This window comes from Juglans microcarpa x Juglans regia, chromosome 1D (assembly GCF_004785595.1).
Source record: "Juglans microcarpa x Juglans regia isolate MS1-56 chromosome 1D, Jm3101_v1.0, whole genome shotgun sequence".
In the NCBI taxonomy this organism is placed as follows: Eukaryota; Viridiplantae; Streptophyta; class Magnoliopsida; order Fagales; family Juglandaceae; genus Juglans; species Juglans microcarpa x Juglans regia.
In genome coordinates, this window is record NC_054594.1 from 21,934,770 (window position 1) to 21,954,130 (window position 19,361).

The 19,361-nt window shown below is 37.6% G+C and overlaps 1 protein-coding gene and 1 pseudogene across 1 annotated transcript in view; both read left to right on the plus strand.

The window, feature by feature from the left end:
* The window catches only part of LOC121252772 (DNA repair protein RAD50), a 32,538-nt gene that overhangs the window by 6,469 nt on the left and 6,708 nt on the right, over nucleotides 1-19,361 (plus strand). The window contains exons 5-22 of the mRNA XM_041152576.1: nucleotides 2,453-2,567; nucleotides 3,046-3,274; nucleotides 3,458-3,636; nucleotides 3,723-3,893; nucleotides 4,260-4,364; nucleotides 4,447-4,554; nucleotides 4,654-4,865; nucleotides 4,985-5,077; nucleotides 10,846-10,973; nucleotides 11,986-12,100; nucleotides 12,211-12,340; nucleotides 12,475-12,684; nucleotides 14,672-14,880; nucleotides 14,967-15,168; nucleotides 15,349-15,518; nucleotides 15,589-15,913; nucleotides 18,776-18,901; nucleotides 18,994-19,046. Coding sequence (XP_041008510.1) covers nucleotides 2,453-2,567; nucleotides 3,046-3,274; nucleotides 3,458-3,636; nucleotides 3,723-3,893; nucleotides 4,260-4,364; nucleotides 4,447-4,554; nucleotides 4,654-4,865; nucleotides 4,985-5,077; nucleotides 10,846-10,973; nucleotides 11,986-12,100; nucleotides 12,211-12,340; nucleotides 12,475-12,684; nucleotides 14,672-14,880; nucleotides 14,967-15,168; nucleotides 15,349-15,518; nucleotides 15,589-15,913; nucleotides 18,776-18,901; nucleotides 18,994-19,046 — 2,880 coding nt within the window. The remainder of the gene's footprint in view (nucleotides 1-2,452; nucleotides 2,568-3,045; nucleotides 3,275-3,457; nucleotides 3,637-3,722; nucleotides 3,894-4,259; nucleotides 4,365-4,446; nucleotides 4,555-4,653; nucleotides 4,866-4,984; nucleotides 5,078-10,845; nucleotides 10,974-11,985; nucleotides 12,101-12,210; nucleotides 12,341-12,474; nucleotides 12,685-14,671; nucleotides 14,881-14,966; nucleotides 15,169-15,348; nucleotides 15,519-15,588; nucleotides 15,914-18,775; nucleotides 18,902-18,993; nucleotides 19,047-19,361) is intronic.
* Nucleotides 5,085-7,632, plus strand: LOC121252781 (annotated as a pseudogene).

Sequence of the window (19,361 nt, forward strand, 5' to 3'; positions counted from 1 at the left end):
TAGCATTGTTACGTCTATGAGAATTAGCCATTTTATGGAAAAAGCTAGTGCACTTATCTCCCTCTTTAAGCCAAAGAACTCTCGACTTTTGCCTCCATGATATTTCTTCCCTCAAAAGAACCCTCTCAAGTTCTATTTTTACTTCGTTCTTCGTAGACAAACTCCTTTCACTATCCCCATCAGCTTCCAAGGATTGAAGCTCATCCCAAAGGGCTTTTTTCTGCTGCTCAACATGCCCAAAAACCTCCTTATTCCATATCTTCAAATCAGCTTTTAAGGCTTTGAGTTTACTAGCCAAAACAAAACTAGGAGTCCCCTCAAACTGGTATGACAGCCACCAACTTTTTACCTTATCAACGAAGCCCTCCACTTCCAGCCACATATTCTCAAACTTAAAGTACCGTTTGCCCTCACGAATACCCCCACACTCAAGAATAATGGGAAAGTGGTCCGATCCTACCCTTAGAAATTGTTTTTGGCACACCTTTGGATAATGAGCTTCCCACGACGATGATACTAAAAGTCTGTCCAATCTTGAAACGCCTCTAGAATTGGACCACGTATACTCACCCTCCACCAATGGCAAATCCAGCAATTCCAAATCAAAAATCAGTTGTGAGAAAACCTCCATAGCTGTAGTCATTGAAGATAGACCCTCCCGCTCACTTGGGAATCGAACTATATTGAAATCCCCATATATGCACCAAGGTAGATCCCACACAGAATACAACCCTAAAACTTCATCCCATAGCAAGTTTCTATCCCGATCCTATTGGGACCATATACACTTGCTAATGCCCATGACCACCCATCTTCCATGTTTCTTAATACACATGCAACCAAGTAATCTCCAATGCACTCTTCTACCATCTCGACAACTCTACTATCTCACATGACTAGCACTCCCTCAGAAGCACCCGAAGAAGCTAAATAAGTCCAACCTACAAACGAACCCCTCCACAAGCTACTAATTACATTCCTATCAACAATTTCCAATTTTGTTTCTTGGAGGCATACAACATCAATCTTCCAACTATGAATAATGGACCTAATGCGGAGGCGTTTATTGACATTATTGATCCCCCTTACATTCCAAGACAGTATTTTAGGCTTCATTAACTAGACTAGCATCCCTCCCCTTTGGAACATTATAAAGGGCAAGAACTTCTTCTTCCCAAGTAATGTGGGATTCCATACACCACCTACCCTTATTACTTATCAGAATGGGGTATCAAAATCTCCCCTCCTTATATTCTCGATGTCTTCGTCGGGCTAGTATGTTGTAGGTGGCCCGGCTCAAGTCCCATATTTCTGGTTGAGATAGGCTTTGATACCATTTGTAATGCCTTAATAGAAGGCCCAGGTTACATGACCTATACTTCAAAAAGACTAGTTGATACAATTGGAGCCTCATTAGAATATTATAAGGAGCAAAAATTTCTCCTTCCTAAGTAATATGGGATCCCATACACCACCTAACCTCACTTATCACAATGAGGAATGACATGTTCGAACGAGTGGGGCTTTGGAAGCCCAGAAGAAGAGGTCGCAATACATTTTTTAGATATACCGCGTTAAGGTGGGTGGTATACAAAAAATTAAATTTTGGCATGATGCATCACTTGAGTCCATTTCTCTATCACGTTTAGACTCATTATCCACCATCCACCATAGTTGCAATCATTTTATTAAGGGCTTCCATTAAAAAGATAGAGCAATGGGGATAGCGGATCACCTGATATGAACCCATTCGTCCTTCTAACGTGTGACACTATACAAATCCGGGTAAGATATCTTCAAATGTACTTCTCCACGTCACACATCACGTCAAAAGCTGACCTTAGAACCATCGCAGCCCACAAGTCAACAGATTTTGGAAAAGTATCCCACTCTTCCTTATATATTTCCATACTTCTACACTAAATGGTAAGAGTCTCAGTCTTGGTGGTATGCTTCCTCTAGGTTGAAAGGTTTAAATCCTTGGGTATAAACAGTTTCTAGTGGCCAACAAACTGAGAGAACTTCCCCTTGAATTATCCAAGGTGCACTTGCGGGAAACTCCTTGCCGAGGGCTTGTGCACCCTCGGGATTAGTCGAGACTTTGTTCCAGACACTTGGTGCCAATAAAAAGAAAGGCCATATTATGTCCTTAGAACACCAACCTCCCCTCAAACTACTGTTCTTAGTATTTATCACCAATCTCCACAAAGCCTCCATTTCTGTTAAGATAAAAAAGTATTTCAAATAGATTGTTTGCATGATTGTGAATCCGAGCAAAATGCTATGATGAACTCAAAGTTTGTTGGCATAACCTTATGGTTACTATATTCAATCTTTCATTGCAAATTTTCTTTCTATAAAATGCATGCTTCGGTTGATTTTGTTAAATATGCTGATGCTAGTGACTTAGAAAGTAAGTGGTAATTATACCTAACTATGTATTTCTAAGCAGATATACAAAGGCATTGGAGGTTATAAAAAAACTTCACAAGGATCAAGCTCATGAAATAAAGACCTACAAGTTAAAATTGGAGAATCTTCAAACTTTGAAAGATGCTGCATATAAGGTCTTTTTCTTTGTCCCTCTTGTACCAAAATAATCATATACCAAAGAAGTGTATACATGTATTTGCAAGTTTTCTTTCTTTTGGTTTGCGGTTTGCTTCACTCTAGGCTTGTAATGAAATTATAAGATTGTAGCTGGATGGAAGGCTAGTGATAATAAATGTTTTAGTACCTATAATTACGCAAGTGGTTCGCGAAGCATATACTAAGAGATTGAGATTGTACCCACTTATATTTATTTTTTAGTTTTATTTTTCTTTCTTTTCTTTTTTTTTTTTTTTGGGGGGGGGGGGGGGGGGGTTTGAGGTTTGTAGAAGTGTTTTGAGATGCTGATTTAGTTTAATTTTGTCTTTGCTTTTAACTGTTATGAAACTTGATTGGTTTTTCAGTTGTACCATTTACACGAGAAATTTGATGTTTGATATCCAATGTTCCTATGCTGTAATCAAGCGGTTTTTGTGATGAGTTATGCCCTTACAGCTTCGGGAAAGCATTGCTCAAGATCAAGAGAGAACAGAATCTCTGAAAACTCAAATGCAGGAATTGGAGGGTAGCATCCAAAATGTGGATGCTAAAATTCATCATACTGAAGCAACACTGAAAGATTTGCGGAAACTACAGGACCAGATATCAACCAAGACTGCCGAAAGAAGTACTTTGTTTAAGGAGCAGCAGAAACAATATGCTGCTCTTGCTGAGGAGAATGAAGGTCTCTTAATGCTTAGCAAAAAAGCAGGATAATCTGTCCCATTTCTTGAAGTTTATTTTTTCTGGTGTTCTCATACTTTCCCCCTTCATGCTGATTGTTTTTATTATGCTGTACTTTTATTTCTTCGGCGACGTATCTTGGGATTTTATACGGTTCTTTTGTTTCTTCCTTTGTTTTTGTCAGACACTGATGAAGAGTTGAAGGAATGGAAAAATAAGTTTGAAGAAAGGATTGCACTTTTGGAATCTAAAATAAGCAAGTTGGAGAGGGAAATGAATGACACAGAGACTAAAAGTTCTTTTCTTAAGCAGACAATTAATGAATATATCTGGGAGATTAGCAAGCTTCAAACTGAAGCTGAAGTAATTGAAACGATACACATTTTATCCTATAGCTGTACAATTCATGTGGGGTTTATTTCTGATCACCTTTTTTACTTTTACTTCAGGCTCATATGTCCTTGAAGAATGAACGGGATTCCACCATTCAAAAACTTTTTGCAAGGCATAATCTAGGGTCTCTTCCAAATACACCTTTTAGCAATGAAGGTGCTTTGGGCCTCATAAATAGAATAAAATCTAGGTTGACAAATCTTGAGAAGGATCTGGAGGATAAAAAGGTGACTTTTTTTTTGGCTAAATGAATATTTTCATGTAGAAACCCTTATAGGCTCACAACATTCTTCTTGTAAGGTTATGTTTGGGTAGTGGAGTGATCAGATCACTCCACTATTCATTATTTTATCATTACTTTTTACCTACTTTTCACTACTATTCACTATTTTATCATTACTTTTTCACTACTATTCACATATCATCTGAGATCACCTCACTACCCTAACATACCCTAAATCAGACTATCTGAGATACATGATTTTAATTCAGCACAAAAAATGAATTTATCTATCTCAAAATCCAAGATATAAGAGCTTTAATGCTTTATATAATCGTTCTGAAGAGAATTGACTGGAAGGATGTTATTTCAGAAATCAAATGAAAATGAACTTAAGACAGCATGGGACCATTACATGGATGCAAATGACCGTTGGAAAAATATGGATGCTCAAAAACAGGCGAAATTGGAGATCAAGGTTTGTGCCCAAAAACTTCATGTTACATAACTTTGAAACTGCCAATTCCTTCATGTTTCATGTTTCAATGTAACTCATGCAGAGCGGCATTTTGAAACGCATTGAAGAGAAGGAAAATGAGCGGGATTCATTTGAGCTCCATATTTCTAATGTCAATCTTTCTCACATTGATGAAAAAGAGAAGAACTTGGTGAGATGACCCTGCATGCTAGTCTTGCTTGGAATTCATATACTTGGTCCTAGTTAAAACATTATACTATTCTCAAGTAATTCTTTTGTTATCATGCAGCACATTGAGGTTGAGAGAAAAACAAATCAGCTTGCTGAAAAAGATTTTGAATCAAATATACGTCAAAAGCAGAGTGAGCTATATAGCATAGAGCAAAAGATAAAGGCTATTAATAGAGAGAAAGACATCATGGCTGCTGATTCCGAGGACAGAGTGAAACTGTCTCTTAAGAAGGCAGAGTTGGATAATCACAAGAAGAAACACAAAAAGATGTTAGTCAGATTTTTTTTTAATTAGTGATGTTAATAAGATCTCTTTTTCTGCTTCTGTGGTTTAATGTTTTGTCATCCTGTATTCTTGTATTCTGAAGCTAGTGGTGTTTTCTTCACAGAATTGATGAGTACAAGGACAGAATTAGAGGAGTCTTGAAAGGGCGGCTTCCACCTGAAAAGGATTTGAAAAAGGAAATAACTCAAGCCCTAAGGTTGTGTATCTATTTTTTTCATTGGTGACATTTTCATATGATGGTATCTCCGCGATCTGTCCTTTGTTGATGTACCTCTGTCCTTGTAAATCTATTACTAAGATCAGTATAGGATAGGGTTCGATTGTGCAACTTAGCTCATACTCTGACCTTAAATGTTATTTGACAATCTATTTGGTAGATCCTTGAATTTGAGTACGCAGAATAATGCCAACTTGGTATTTTCTGTATATTTTCTTTTTTTCCTCCCCCTGCCTCACTCCTTATTCCTGCAAATTGCATTTATACAGAGAGTAAGCGTGTGGTATTTTAATTTAGGTTTCATTTGAAGGCAAATAACTTTAATGATTGAGAGTCTAGTCCGTCAGTATCATTTCTTAACCTTTCCTCTGTCACACTTTTTTATCCTCCCTATCTTACTGGAATGCCTGGTACTCACAGGTCTTTTCTCAGGCAATGCAATGCCAATAATTATTCAAACTTGCTGTTGTTCCAATCAGTTAACTCTCCAGTCTTGTGACAGATGTGTTTGGAATATGAAATTTCGAAAGATCTTTTTAACAACAATTCAGGAGCCACCTTTTGGATATATTTGGATTTGCTTTAAAGATATAGAGGAGAAGAATATGGCCACAAATTTCTATCTTTGCTTTGTTGGTGTTATTGATCTATCACTTTTGTTTTGTGGTTTGTTGTTTACCTTAAGATTTGTACTTGAGAAAAATGTCTGAGATTCACTTAGGTATTTGATAATTTGTTTCCTATGTCCCACACGGTTAAACCACATTAAAGCTTGAATCAAGTTGGAAGTGGGAAAATAACATGAATAACCGACGTTCCATTCATGGACCAAACTTTTGTAGCTCTTTAGTATATGTTTACAGGACTGGTCTGATTTTAATGTTGTTCTCTCATACAACCCTTTGGACTTTGGCCTCTTTGATGTGGGCTTGGAACTGGCAAGGTGAAATTTCAAAGCATGGATTTATAGTGGATTATTTTATGTCTGTATGCATGCATGCACACAAAACTGTAAGCTTCCTAACATCCAACGGCATGAAGGTTTTGCGCTTGCATTCTCATTTCTCAATGAATCTCCTTACTTTTTTCTAATTTTTACTACTATTTTCTAACCCATAGTACTTAACAAAAAAAAAAAAAAACATGCCCCATAGTTGATCTAGAATTTCTTTGAAATATTTTCTGAAAAAAAATTGAATGTGTATGATTCTAGGGCTACTCTATAGACAACCTCTGACTCATAATTAAAGTAATATAGATATTTTTATGATTGGGGGTACTAACTAACAGCTGAGTCCTCTCCGAATGCAAGAGATAGTTTCCCATCATATGGCTTACTGACTTCACTTGCCTCTTATTATCATGATAATTGGTTATTATCTCTTTGCCTTTTTCTTAGTTATCTTGGTCTCTTAGATTTGGTTGGTTCTGTAACCAAATGCTACTTAATTTAGGCATATACTAGCGCTCCATGCATGTTTTGTTGTTTTGCAGCATGTTATGTGTTAAGACTTTTTTGGCTTATTTTTCTGGCTTGAGTGAATGTCTTTTTTTTCCCCCCTTAAATCTCAATATGTTCTTTTTTCATGTTCTTTTTGGGGTTTGTCCAAATTGTTGCGTTCTGTTCAAATTTAAGGCTTATAATTGATTCTGAGAGCTGGATGATATACAGAGCATTGTCACTTTGCGCTCTCTCTCTCTCTCTCTCTCTCTCTCTCTCTCTCTCTCACACACACACACACACACACACACACACACTTGTGACTGTGTTCTTGGGTTTCTTTGTGGGCCTTGTATTGGTGGGTTTGGTTAGCTCAGTGAAGTTTGAGGAGCTATTTCAGCCAAGCTGGGTTTTGTCCATTTTATCTATGATTGAGAGACCTTCTTAAGCTCAAATTTGACAATTATTCTGATGCTGGGGTTTTCATTGAAGTGCAAGCATATGCTTGGGAAAGTGAGGATTCAAATTAAGCTTGTGGAGGGTGAATGTTCTGGAACTGTAAGTGCTTTTCTATATGTAATTGGACAGTCCAAATCACAGTGAGTTTGATTTTGAGTTCCTAGGCAACACCACCGTGAATTGTACTCTATCCATACCAATGTATATGTAAATTGTGTGGATAACTGAGAGCAAAAGCTGAAACTCTGGTTCGATCACTCCAAGGAGTTCCACTCATATTCCATCTTCTGGAACCAGTGCCAAGTTGTGTTTCTGGTGGATGTGGACTAGAGTGCATGCATGAAAAACAAGGGTATGCCACTAATTGGGTCAAGACAGACTGGACCCATGCACCCTTCATTGCCACCTACAAGGACTTCGAAACCGGTGTTGGTGGCTGCAGTAGATAATGTGTCAATAAGTGTATCATTTGGGTGGAGAGAAGGTATTGGTGAGACGAGCCCACATTGTCCAACCTTAATGTGCATCATAGCCACCAGCTCCTATGAGTTTGGGCCAATCACATGGTCTATGACTATTGTACTGACATGGCTAGGTTTCCTGTCGTGCCTACATAATGTGTGCACCACTGCCACTAGTGATTCATGTTGGGGGATCAAATCAAAAGTCATACAACATGTGATTCATGTTTGGTCCATATTTGCAGTCATTTAGTTTTTTAGCTTGTATGATAGCATGATGATAGTTTTAAATCTAAATTTTATTTTAAAAACTCTATTTGCTGGATTTTAAAATTTAAACTAACACAAAAAAGAATTATCCATTTATGCGTTGTACTGTGGTCTAATCTTATATGCAGATCTATTTGATATGTAGGTTGGATGTAGGAATCTGTTAGTGGGAGCTGTCACTTTTTATCTAAGACATTAATATATTTTTTGACTAATTATTGTTTATCCTTTCACTTATATAAAAAAAAAACTCTTGTTTATCCATTCTCACTTTTTTGATCCTTTCGGGATTGATAGAAATCAAATTAACTCGCTATACTCCAATGGGTTTCTTCGGAAGTTCAAGGGGTTTGAGGGAAGGTGATCCCCTATCTCCACTACTTTTTGTTGTCATATTGGAAGCCTTTAGTAAAATGATCGCAGGTCTTGTGGAAGGTGGATTTCTATCGGGCTTTGTAGTAGGGGATGCAAGAATCGGCGCCCTTGAGAAGACTCACCTCTTATTTGCAGATGATGCTCTTGTCTTCTGTGGTGCTAGTCATAATCACATTCAAGCTTTTCGGGTTCTCTTACTTTGCTTTGAAACATCATCGAGTGTGAAAGTGAATCTCACCAAGTCAGAATTAGTTCCAGTTAGAAATGTTCCAAGCATTGTGAGCTTGGCCAATACTCTGAGGTGTGAAATCTTCACCTTACCAATGAAGTACCTTGATCTTCCCTTGGGTGCTTCCTTTAAGTTGTAGTCTATCTGGGATGGGGTGGTTGAAAAAATGGAGTGTAAACTGGCGAGTTAGAAAAAGATGTATTTGTCCAAAGGTGGTAGAGTTTCGTTGATAAAAAGCACTTTATCCAACCTACCCACCTATTTCTTATCATTATTTCCATTACCAGGCAAGGTGGCTCATCTGTTAGAGAAATCGCAACGTGATTTCTGTTGGGGGGAATGGATGAAGAATTCAAGTTCCATTCGGTGAATTGGGCTACGGTTTGTACTGACATGGTTGTGGAGATACCAAGAAGAGGGGATCTTTGTGGAGGGTTATCATAGATCTAAAATATGGTGGATTGTGGGGGGATGGTGCTCGAATGCGGTGAGCGGATCGCATGGGGTGGGGGCTTTGGAAACACATAAGAAGAGGTTGGACAAATTTCCAACGATACACACACTATGCAGTCGGGGATGGTTCCAGAATTAAATTCTAGGATGACCTATGTTGTGGAGATTGAGGCTGTGTTTGGCAAGTGAGAGTACTTGAGGTACTCTCACTACTATTCTTTACTTTATTATTACTTTTTACTTACTTTTTTACTATTCATTACTTTTCACCTACTTTTTAATATTTTATTATTACTTTTTCACTACTATTCACAAACATTCTCAACATGAATCCTTAAGGAAGCCTATCCAACAATATACAACATAACACGAAGACAAGAGGCTTCAGTGGCAGAGCTCATGGATCTATCTAGTGGCTCTTCTTAATGGAATATCATTTCTTAAGGGCTGCCTATTACTGGGAAATTGACATATTTACAGATTTCTTCAATCTCATTTATAACTATAGAGTGAATGGAGGAGCTAATAAGCTTTTGTGGTCCCTGTCCAAGAAGGGGAGATTTACTGTACGGTCGTACTATAAGTCCCTAATGACGCACTCTATAAATAGTAAATACATTCTCATGGAAGAACATATGGAAGACTAAGGCCCCTTTAAAAGCTTCTTTTTTTGTATGGACAACTTCATTAGGGAAGATTCTCACCTTGGATAACCTAAGAAAACACCGAATCATTTTGTTGGATTGGTTTTATATGTGTAAGAAAAGTGGGGAGTTGATGGATCATCCATTATTGCATTGTGAAGTAGCCATGAACTTGTGGAATGATATCTTTTCTAGTTGACTTTATGGCCAGCTGGCAAGGCATCCGGGGTAATTCTCAAATTGCAACTGTGGAAGATAATAGCGATTTGTTTATGGTGCATATGGATGGAGCGGAACGGTCGGAGTTCTGAGGATCGTGAACAGACAATGAACAATGAATGTACATGACTTTCTTGTATCTTTAGACACTCATGCATAGGTGTTGCTCATGTATTTGTTCTGTGTACTTGGCTTTGCCTTTTTAATAAAATCCTTATTTACTAATAAAAAAAATTACCTTGCTATATAGAAACTGAAGTGAAAAATGTCTGTTGTGAAGTCTTAAAAAAACTACATGAAATAATAGCATAAAAAGAAAGAGTATCTGCCTGATCTCTGTAATATTATCTGAGAAATAATATTTACTTGATCAAAGAACTAGAAACAGACTTAGATGAAAGACTTTATTCTAAGTTGGTCATCCGTTCACGTCACATGCTTTTTAATCCAAAGACTTGACCAAGGTATGTGGTCCTTGTAACTGAGGATGTATCATTCTTCTTTCCCTTTTTATTTTTACTCCCCTTTCTTTTAAAGAATCCAATTTTCTTGCTATGTTTTGGTGATTGGAGGGTGCAAGTTCTTGTGCATTTCTAAGTCATGCTTGAGCATGTATTTTTATATAATATATTTTTGCTTGTAGAGTTCCTTTTTTTGGACCAAAGCGATAAGGATGCAACAAAATGACGTCCACCCAGGAATTAACTCCAAGCTGATCCCTCAGTTTTTTCTGGGTTATGTGCAAGGATTAGATTTAAAGATGAGGCTTGCTTGCAACTATCATATGGTGACAGTTAACGTAGGATTCTAAGATCTTGTTTTGGACCCTGGCTTGAGCCTGCTGATAGACCCCTGCGTTAACCTGCTGAGGTCTTGTTTGAAAGGGTTTCTTGAGTCCAAAAAATTAAGTCAGGGCATTGAGCTTTTCTTCCCCCCCATCCTCTTCCCAAGTAAAATATACATTTTCTAAGTTCCTTGACATTGCATTCATGTTCCCGTATGTTTCTGGTTTGATTATCTATTGTTCAATTTTAAGTGACATGTTTTGTTTTTATGTGAGGGAGGGTTCTCTGCTCCTAGATCCAAGCTCAGAGGTTCTTGGAAAACTTTATGGGTGTTTATTACTCTTGTTTTGGTTCATGTATTTTGGATATGTATTAGTGCTTCTCTTCAAATTGACACTGTTCCTGGTGCAGGGCTGTTGGAATTGAGTTCGATGACTTGAATACAAAATCCCGTGAAGCTGAGAAGGAGGTGAATATGTTGCAGATTAAAATACAAGAAGTCAATAATAGTCTTTCCAAACATCACAAGGATATGGAGTGTAAGCATTACTCACAGATTCAGAAAAGTTCTATGTTTCACTGAATTTTTTAGGATTTTACAAGTCTTGATGTGGTGGTCTTGTTCTGCTAAAGAATTCGGTTGGACGCTGCACTTATCTGGTAACATTCCAACATAAAATTTATCATCCGTAGATGTAAATAGCTAGGTAAATTAAATTGAATTTCTCTTTTATACATCCTGGCTGCCTAATTGGTTAAAAAAACTTGGTGGGACCATCATTTATCTACTACACTTGTGATGTATGTGAATGTTAGCTTCATCCCTGTTTCAGAGGGCTCTGATACTGATATATGTCAGAGATGGCGTATTTTGGGATACATGCAAGTAAATGGCAGTTTAGGTGATGGTGGTTAGGGGCTGACTTTCTTAGTGTCTTCTTGGATAGTTATAGCGGTCCATAGTCGCGAGATATAACATCTAAGAATTTCAAAATATACTGAATTATCAAGTGTGGCCTAATTTGTCATATTAAGTGCAGCAACAAGGAAGACTTTTTCTGGCTTCCCCCTTTTTTTGTAATATAGTTTGTCAGGTCAAAATCATTTGCTTCATAGTTTCATAATTTGATTTTCGTGCAGCAAGGAAGAGATTTATTGAATCGAAACTTCAGTCCTTAGACCGGCAATATCTTAGTATTGATGTATGTGAATGTATGTGAATGCTAGCTTCATCCCTGTTTCAGAGGGCTCTGATACTGATATATGTCAGAGATGGCGTATTTTGGGATACATGCAAGTAAATGGCAGTTTAGGTGATGGTGGTTAGGGGCTGACTTTCTTAGTGTCTTCTTGGATAGTTATAGCGGCCCATAGTCGCAAGATATAACATCTAAGAATTTCAAAATATACTGAATTATCAAGTGTGGCCTAATTTGTCATATTAAGTGCAGCAACAAGGAAGATTTTTTCTGGCTTCCCCCTTTTTTTGTAATCTAGTTTGTCAGGTCAAAATCATTTGCTTCATAGTTTCATAATTTGATTTTCGTGCAGCAAGGAAGAGATTTATTGAATCAAAACTTCAGTCCTTAGACCGGCAATATCTTAGTATTGATGCTTATCTCAAAGTACTTGAGTCGGCTAAGGAAAAAAAGGATGTCCAGAAAAGGTGCCTGCTGCTTACTTCAATAATTATATTAATTGATGCATATCGAAATGATCCTACATCACTTTTGTTGTTATAAAGGTGCTAAAACTGTATTTGTGAAACTCCTGCAGCAAATACAACATTGCAGATGGTATGCGGCAAATGTTTGATCCTTTTGAAAGGGTTGCCCGCGCTCATCATGTTTGCCCTTGCTGTGAGCGCCCTTTCTCTGCGGAAGAGGAAGATGAATTTGTTAAAAAGGTTTGTTTATTTCATTATTGAATTTTTAAAAATGTTTGGTCTTTCACTCAGATCTCCATCAACTCAGGTCCCTTTAGCTCCTTGAGCTTCTTAAAGTTCTTGCTGAATTGGCTAATATTTCATTGGAATTACAGCAAAGAGTGAAGGCAGCAAGTTCTGCTGAGCACATGAAGGTGTTGGCTGTGGAGACCTCAAATGCTGACTCTTTTTTCCAGCAGTTGGACAAGCTTCGTATGGTTTATGAAGAATATGTTAAAATTGGAGAGGAAACTATTCCTAATGCTGAGAAAGATTTGCATGGGCTGACTGAAGAGCTGGATCAAAAGTCTCAGGCATTTGATGATGTAATTACCAACTCTGGTAGATATTGCCTTTATAGTCTAACCAACTTTTGTGCGAAGCATGTGACATGTGCACTGTTCACTATAGTTCAACCTCCAAACAAGTATTTCTATTTATACAACTGTATTTTCCTCGATGCATAATGCCTCAATATCTAATTTGATAGCCTGTATTGTACAAAAATATCTATCTATACCACAGGAAACTTGATGAGGACTTGGCATATTGTTTTTACTTATTGTTCAGTGTGTTCAGTGTGTTAACTTGCTTCACAGGCATGACTTAATGCTCATGAATTTCTTGTTTCTCTTTCTGGTTCATAGAATGTAGTAGGTGTTTTCTTTTGTATACTCCCCATGTACCTGGGCAACACCTATTTCATTCTCATTAATAAAGTTATTTTTACCTATCGATTTTTTTTTAAAGGGATTTCACCTACTTTCCTCATTTGTAGATTGGTTTGTTTATTTATTCTTTTTTTTTTGGGGGGGGGGGGGGGGGGGGGGGGGATCACAGGAATTGCCAGCAAAACATGAGAAATATTTTTGGTACTTCTGCATGATTAGGGGAAAAGAAATAGAAAATCCTGGAAAAAAAATGAAAGTGAAAGACTTTAGGTCCTGACTGTCCTTAACTTATGGCTTAAGAAATATATTGGCTAAGATAGTTTCGACAGAAGTATTTAATATTATTAGGAATTATTAGGAACACTAAGAAATTACCATGTTAGGAGCAGGTGCTTACTGTTTTGAGAGGAGAGAGAAATCTTTGTGTTTTGAGAATGATTGCGATGATGGTGTCATGTTCAACACGACAAATAGGACTGGAGGAAGGACTAAGAGAGTGCGGGTTGAGGGGTGGAAAGTGACCTTTTTTTGCCTTTGATTGAACAGAAGATATGCCCCTTGGGAGAGCAGAATGTTGAAAAGTATTCATGCTGCTGATACAAGAGTATTTCAGATGATGCTGTGATGGGTTGAGTTGACTATATCATTAGTAACCTCTTAGGGGATGCTTGGGTAATGAGATGAGATGAGATGATTTTTTGGATTTTGGAAAAAGATAGAAAAAAGTTGAATAAAAAATATTATGAAGTTAAAATAGTGTTAGAATATAATTTTTTAATATTATTTTTGTTTTGGGATTTGAAAAAATGGAATTGTTTTTTATTTTTTGTTTGAAAGTTTGGAAAAGTTGTAATGATTAGTTTGAAAGTGTTTGTGTTTGAGTTATGTTAGGGAATGAGATGAGATGAGATGAAAATAATTTCCAAACATCCCCTTGATTTTTACTTTAATTCAACTTGATTTCGAAACAAATAAAAAAGCTCAACCAATAGTACTTTCACTTAAGAGCAGATGTTTGCTTATTATTTTTTTAAGCTATAATATCCGTTTTGCTTCAGGTTATGATGATGATCATGTCATTTTCATTCTAAACATTTAGGATTGACTTGATTTGAGTTAGAGGCACTACAAAGACTAAAGGAAGTTGGTCGAAGCAGTGAAAAATGATGTGATTTTCCGTGATCAAACAGAGGATACACCCCTTGATAGAGCAGAATGGTGTGAAAATATTTCTGCCACCAGCACGAGAGTAATAGTGATATGGCTCTGTTAAATTGGCAGTGTTTGCTGATAAAAAAATGACAGTGTTGTAGCATTAAGTAGGTAATGGTCATTTTTCTAGAACTCAAGTCAATTTCACCAAAAAGATACAGAGTACAACCATAACAGGAACTGATGGAATAGACTCTTTCACACACTATCTGAGAACTAAAACAAAAAAAAAATCTCTCTGTGTCTCTCCCTCTCACACACACATACATCTGTAACTTTGCCAAAGAGGGTCTGAGTAGTGCCTAGTAAGAGAGTCTTATTTATTCTTTTTAAATTGTGTATGAAGATTGTTTAACTTGCTATATCTAAAAAAACAGTCTTGAAACTGCTATGTGTATGGGCTATAACAAGGTCTGTTCATGTGGTGTAGGTGTTAGGTGTTTTGGCTCAAGTAAAGGCTGATAAGGACTCAATTGAGGTCTTGGTGCAACCCATTGACACTGCTGACAGGCTCTTCCAAGAAATTCAAACTTGGCTAAAGCAAGTTGATGATTTGGAGTATAAGCTTGATTTTCGAGGACAAGGTGTGAGAACCATGGAAGAAATTCAGTCAGAGCTGAATACGTTGCAAAGTACAAAGTACATCACTTCAACTTATCCACCTTTTGTTTTGTTTTCAGCCAATTATGTGGTGTGGACATAAGTTCTTTACATCGTTTATTTAGGGATGGTTTGCACAATGAGCTGGAGAAGTTAAGGGATGAGCAGAGGTACATGGAAAATGATTTATCCAACATCCAAATACGGTGGCACACTGTAAGGGAGGAGAAAGTCAACGCAGCTAATACATTGCGTGATGTTAAAAAGGCAGAGGAAGAGTTAGAACGTTTAACTGAGGAAAAAAGTCAAGTTGATCTCGATGATAAGGTTGTTTGTCCATCTAACATCTGCGTTGGCATTACCTATCTCATATGTCAAGTTCTTTAACCTAGGCTTATTTCCTCTCCTTGTTTTTAACATTTGGTTGACTTTGTGGAGTTTTCATGAAAAGAAAGTCTTATTATTATGGTGTTGATGTGCATAATGCACTGGTCTTCTTAATTTCAGCATTTGGCAGAGGCCCTTGGCCCTCTATCAAAGGAGAAAGATAAATTACTGAGTGACCACAATGAATTGAAAGCTAAGCTTAATCGTGAATACGAGGAGCAGGCAGAACAAAAGAGAAATTACCAGCAGGAAGTGGAGAGTTTACTTAAAATTGCTTCAAGAATTAAAGAGTAAGTTGAGCCTGAGATTTGATTTGTAAGGCCTCTAATGCCATTGATCTTGACCATATTGTTCTACCAGGTATTATGATCTAAAGAAAGAAGATAGATTGACAGAGGTGCAAGAAAAGCAATCTCTATCAGAATCTCAGCTTCAAAGTTGTGACGTTAGGAAGCAGGAGATTTTAGCTGAACTAAACAAAAGTAAAGACTTGATGAGGAATCAGGATCAACTAAGACGAAATATTGAGGACAACTTGAATTACAGGAAAACAAAGGCTGAGGTAGATGAGCTTACTCATGAAATTGAATCACTGGAAGAAAGAATACTAAAAATTGGTGGAGTTTCAACCATTGAAGCTGAGCTTAGAAAGCTCTCTCAGGAAAGAGAGAGACTTCTTTCAGAGGTATTTATAAATCCTACAGATTCCATTGTTCTATGTTTACCTTCCCATTTAAATAGTTGATGCCCATTTCAAACATGCAGACATGCTATATTTTTTTCCCTTTCTGGAAAGCAGTCAAAGACTTATTTGTATGGCTACGCTTTGCCATCGTCTTTTCTCCTTATATGTGTTGCTTTTTTCCCTCTTTTCTCCTTAAATGCCTCTTTATACCAATCAAATTCAATAAAAGTTTGAAATGGAGATGAAAATCCAACTTGTCGATTTGGAGGCAGCGGTTGCTTTTTTTATCTATGAAAACAGACTTGCTTTCAGCTAGAGGTAATAAGGCTGTAAGGCCCAATAAGAGGGAGTCCAAGAATCCGTTAAATTCAGATAAAGGAAAGCAAAAAGTCGGGTTCGGCCTAGTCTCTATAACCAGATCTAGAAGAGTGTTGAGGGTCAAAAGGAAAATAGGGTCATTCAAAGTGGGTTCTACGTCGGGTATCGGTGTAGCGACAACCAAAATGGAATGCCCTCCTCCATGGGTCAGCGTTCTCCCCGAAGAAACGATGGTACCCTCACCGGAGCTTGAGTGTCATGCCGAGGCTTGAGGGAGGTCTAGGGTCTGCCAAAGTGGCACATATTGGATCGTAGGGGGGTAATGCATCTCCAGTTCTCACCGACGAAACGACGACACCCTCGTCGGAGGTGAAGGAAATTTGTGGGTTTGCCGCCAACCCAGAACCTCCAATGGTGACCATGGCCTCACCACTCATGACAGAGAGAACCAATTTGTCGGTATCTTTTCAGGCATCCTGTGACAGTAACAAGGGTGCTGTTGAGGAGGTATGGCATTTGAATGCAGGGGATGGTGTGGAGGAAATTTTGGGCTTGTTGTTGGTGCCTTGCGATGAGGAATGTTTAGAGCCTGGTGTACAGTTGGGAGCTAAGTCTGGGGAAGATGTTGTCTTCTTGATATCTCTTCCGTTACCTGGTTCATCATCGGATGGGGTTTTGCAAAAGGTTAATAAAATACAGCAGTGTGTGGGGATTACATGTGGAGGATTTGACGACCAATTCACAGCACTACTCACTGCTGTTGAGGCGGGTCACTTGAAACGAAATCAAGATTTAAGAAGAGCAGGGTGTTAAAGCGTCTTACTTTGGCAATCAACTACCACACTAAGGGAGGTAGTTCAAGTCGAGGAAGGACTAGAGGGAGGGCAGGATTATGAAACCTTCCTCTGTCCTTGTAGGAAGGGGTGTAGTATTAGTTTCGGGAGTAGTATGTAGAATGTAGCTTCTAAGGGAATTTCAGTTGGTGTCTTAGCTTTGTGGAAACGATTTGCTTTGCTGTGGGGATGGACTTACTGGTTATTAGGGGTACTCTACTATGGGCTAGGTGTTCTCTCTCTTGTATACACCCAGTGTACTTGGTTACGCCTATTGATATTAATAAATTTTTACTTATAAAAAAATAAAAGTTTGGAACGGAATAAATAATGAGCTAAGCTGCAAGGTGCTGGGGACAATTAGTTGTGCTGGAGGCTGAGTATACACAGAAAGTTTTCAAAGATGTCTTTTTCATATGCATTTTTTTGGGCAGTAAGAAGGGAGGGCCAGGAGGAGGAAGTGCGACTGGTAGTAGTTAGGGGAGGTCCATGTCCTTCCTCCTCTGGGGATAGCTTTCACTGCTGGGGCTGCTACTTCCAGAAGTGTCCTTTGGCTGAGAATCGCTGATGCTGTATGGTTATAAGTGGATAGAAAAGAAATACCCTCTTTGGAAGCCTAAGCCTAAGGCTAAGTAGTGTTACCCCCCCAACAAAAAAAAAAAGCATAAGGCATGCGCCCTATAACATATAAGATTTTAGCCTAGGAACAAGGGCCTATGGTATTTTGTTAAGTCATTAGTATCTTAATTTACTTTAGATTCAGCTTTTTTCCGCCAAGGCAAGGTTAATTTTATTTAATAATTTATGTAGTTGCTGACATAAGCTGTTGTTACAACTTAAAGGCCTTATTAAGTTAATGAGCCTTTATTGAACCAAGTGTATTTGTTAATTCTGTAATTACTATACTTAAGCCACAGTCGTTGACCGTGGTACTCTTTTAGTATTAGATGAGTTTAGTTTAGTAATGGGTAGTTTGCTAGTTGGTGTTCTCACAGTATCATGCGGTGTATTTTGAGAGGAAAAACATGGCAAATTTTGAGGGCTGTAAGTTACCAGCGCTGAAATGGAGTTTATGTTCTTGTGGGAGTTTTTGGACCTTTTGAATATTACACGTGAGATCTATTATTGGATGTTTCTCTTGTATACTTTTTTTCCTGAGCTTCTCTTGTGAACTTTGCATGTACTAGGGTTCTGCCCAATATTTTACTTAATGAATTAGTTATTAGTAATGGGCTTTGGCATATGAGAATAAAGAGAAATAACATTTTGCATCCTTGAACTACCACCCCTTTTTGCAATGGGTATTCTAAACTACTAATAGATTTCAATGTGCACTTTCAAACTTCTCCCTCTCAAGTAATGTGGGATCTTCATTCACCACCTTCATATACATAATCACATTATCTGGGGTATTGCACAGACAAAGGGAGAGAGGAGCGGACAAAGGAGAAAAAGTAGAAGGTAACTTTATTGTTATGGTTGCAAAGTGCACACATTCTAGAATGCAATGAATCTTAGTTGAAAAGTGACTTGAATGTGGTTGGTGTTGGATTTCTTGGTAGAGGCAGTGCATATGTGCATATAAAATTCCCATCTTGTACAATTTGTTTATGCTTTTAAGATTGCTTCTCTCTCTTATAAAAGTTTTATCTTGAAGCAACAACCTTTACTTACATGAAAAGAATTAAGACCTTGGTAATTTTCCTAACAGTTGAACAGGTGTCATGGAACAATGTCTGTTTACCAAAGCAATATTTCGAAAAACAAAATTGATCTTAAACAGGCACAGTACAAGGACATTGACAAACGGTACTTTGATCAGCTAATCCAGCTTAAGGTTTGATATTTTTGTTCTAATTGCTTTAGTGTTTTCCTTATTTGTTAATAAGACCTGTATATTATTAATATCTGGAGAATTTTTTGTGACAGACAACTGAGATGGCAAACAAGGACTTGGACAGATACTACAATGCCCTTGACAAGTAAGCATAGTATTCTTGTTTTTACATCACCTGTTATATTTAGTTGAGGGTTTTTTTTACCGATCAAAAAATTTAGTTGAGGTTTTAATTCTTCCTCAATTTTTTGGGTTAAGGTAGGTGATGGCAAAACTCAAACCAATTTATTATGTTGTTTTTGAACATCATTTCACTTCTAATTTTATCCAATGAGCTCTAACTTAAATGGGATCTCCTGTGACTAGAGGATGCAGGGTGGGGTCATGGGTTCAAGACTTTACCCTAGAAAATTCTGCCTATTTTGAATTGATTGCACATATTGTTTTTACTTATCTGCAC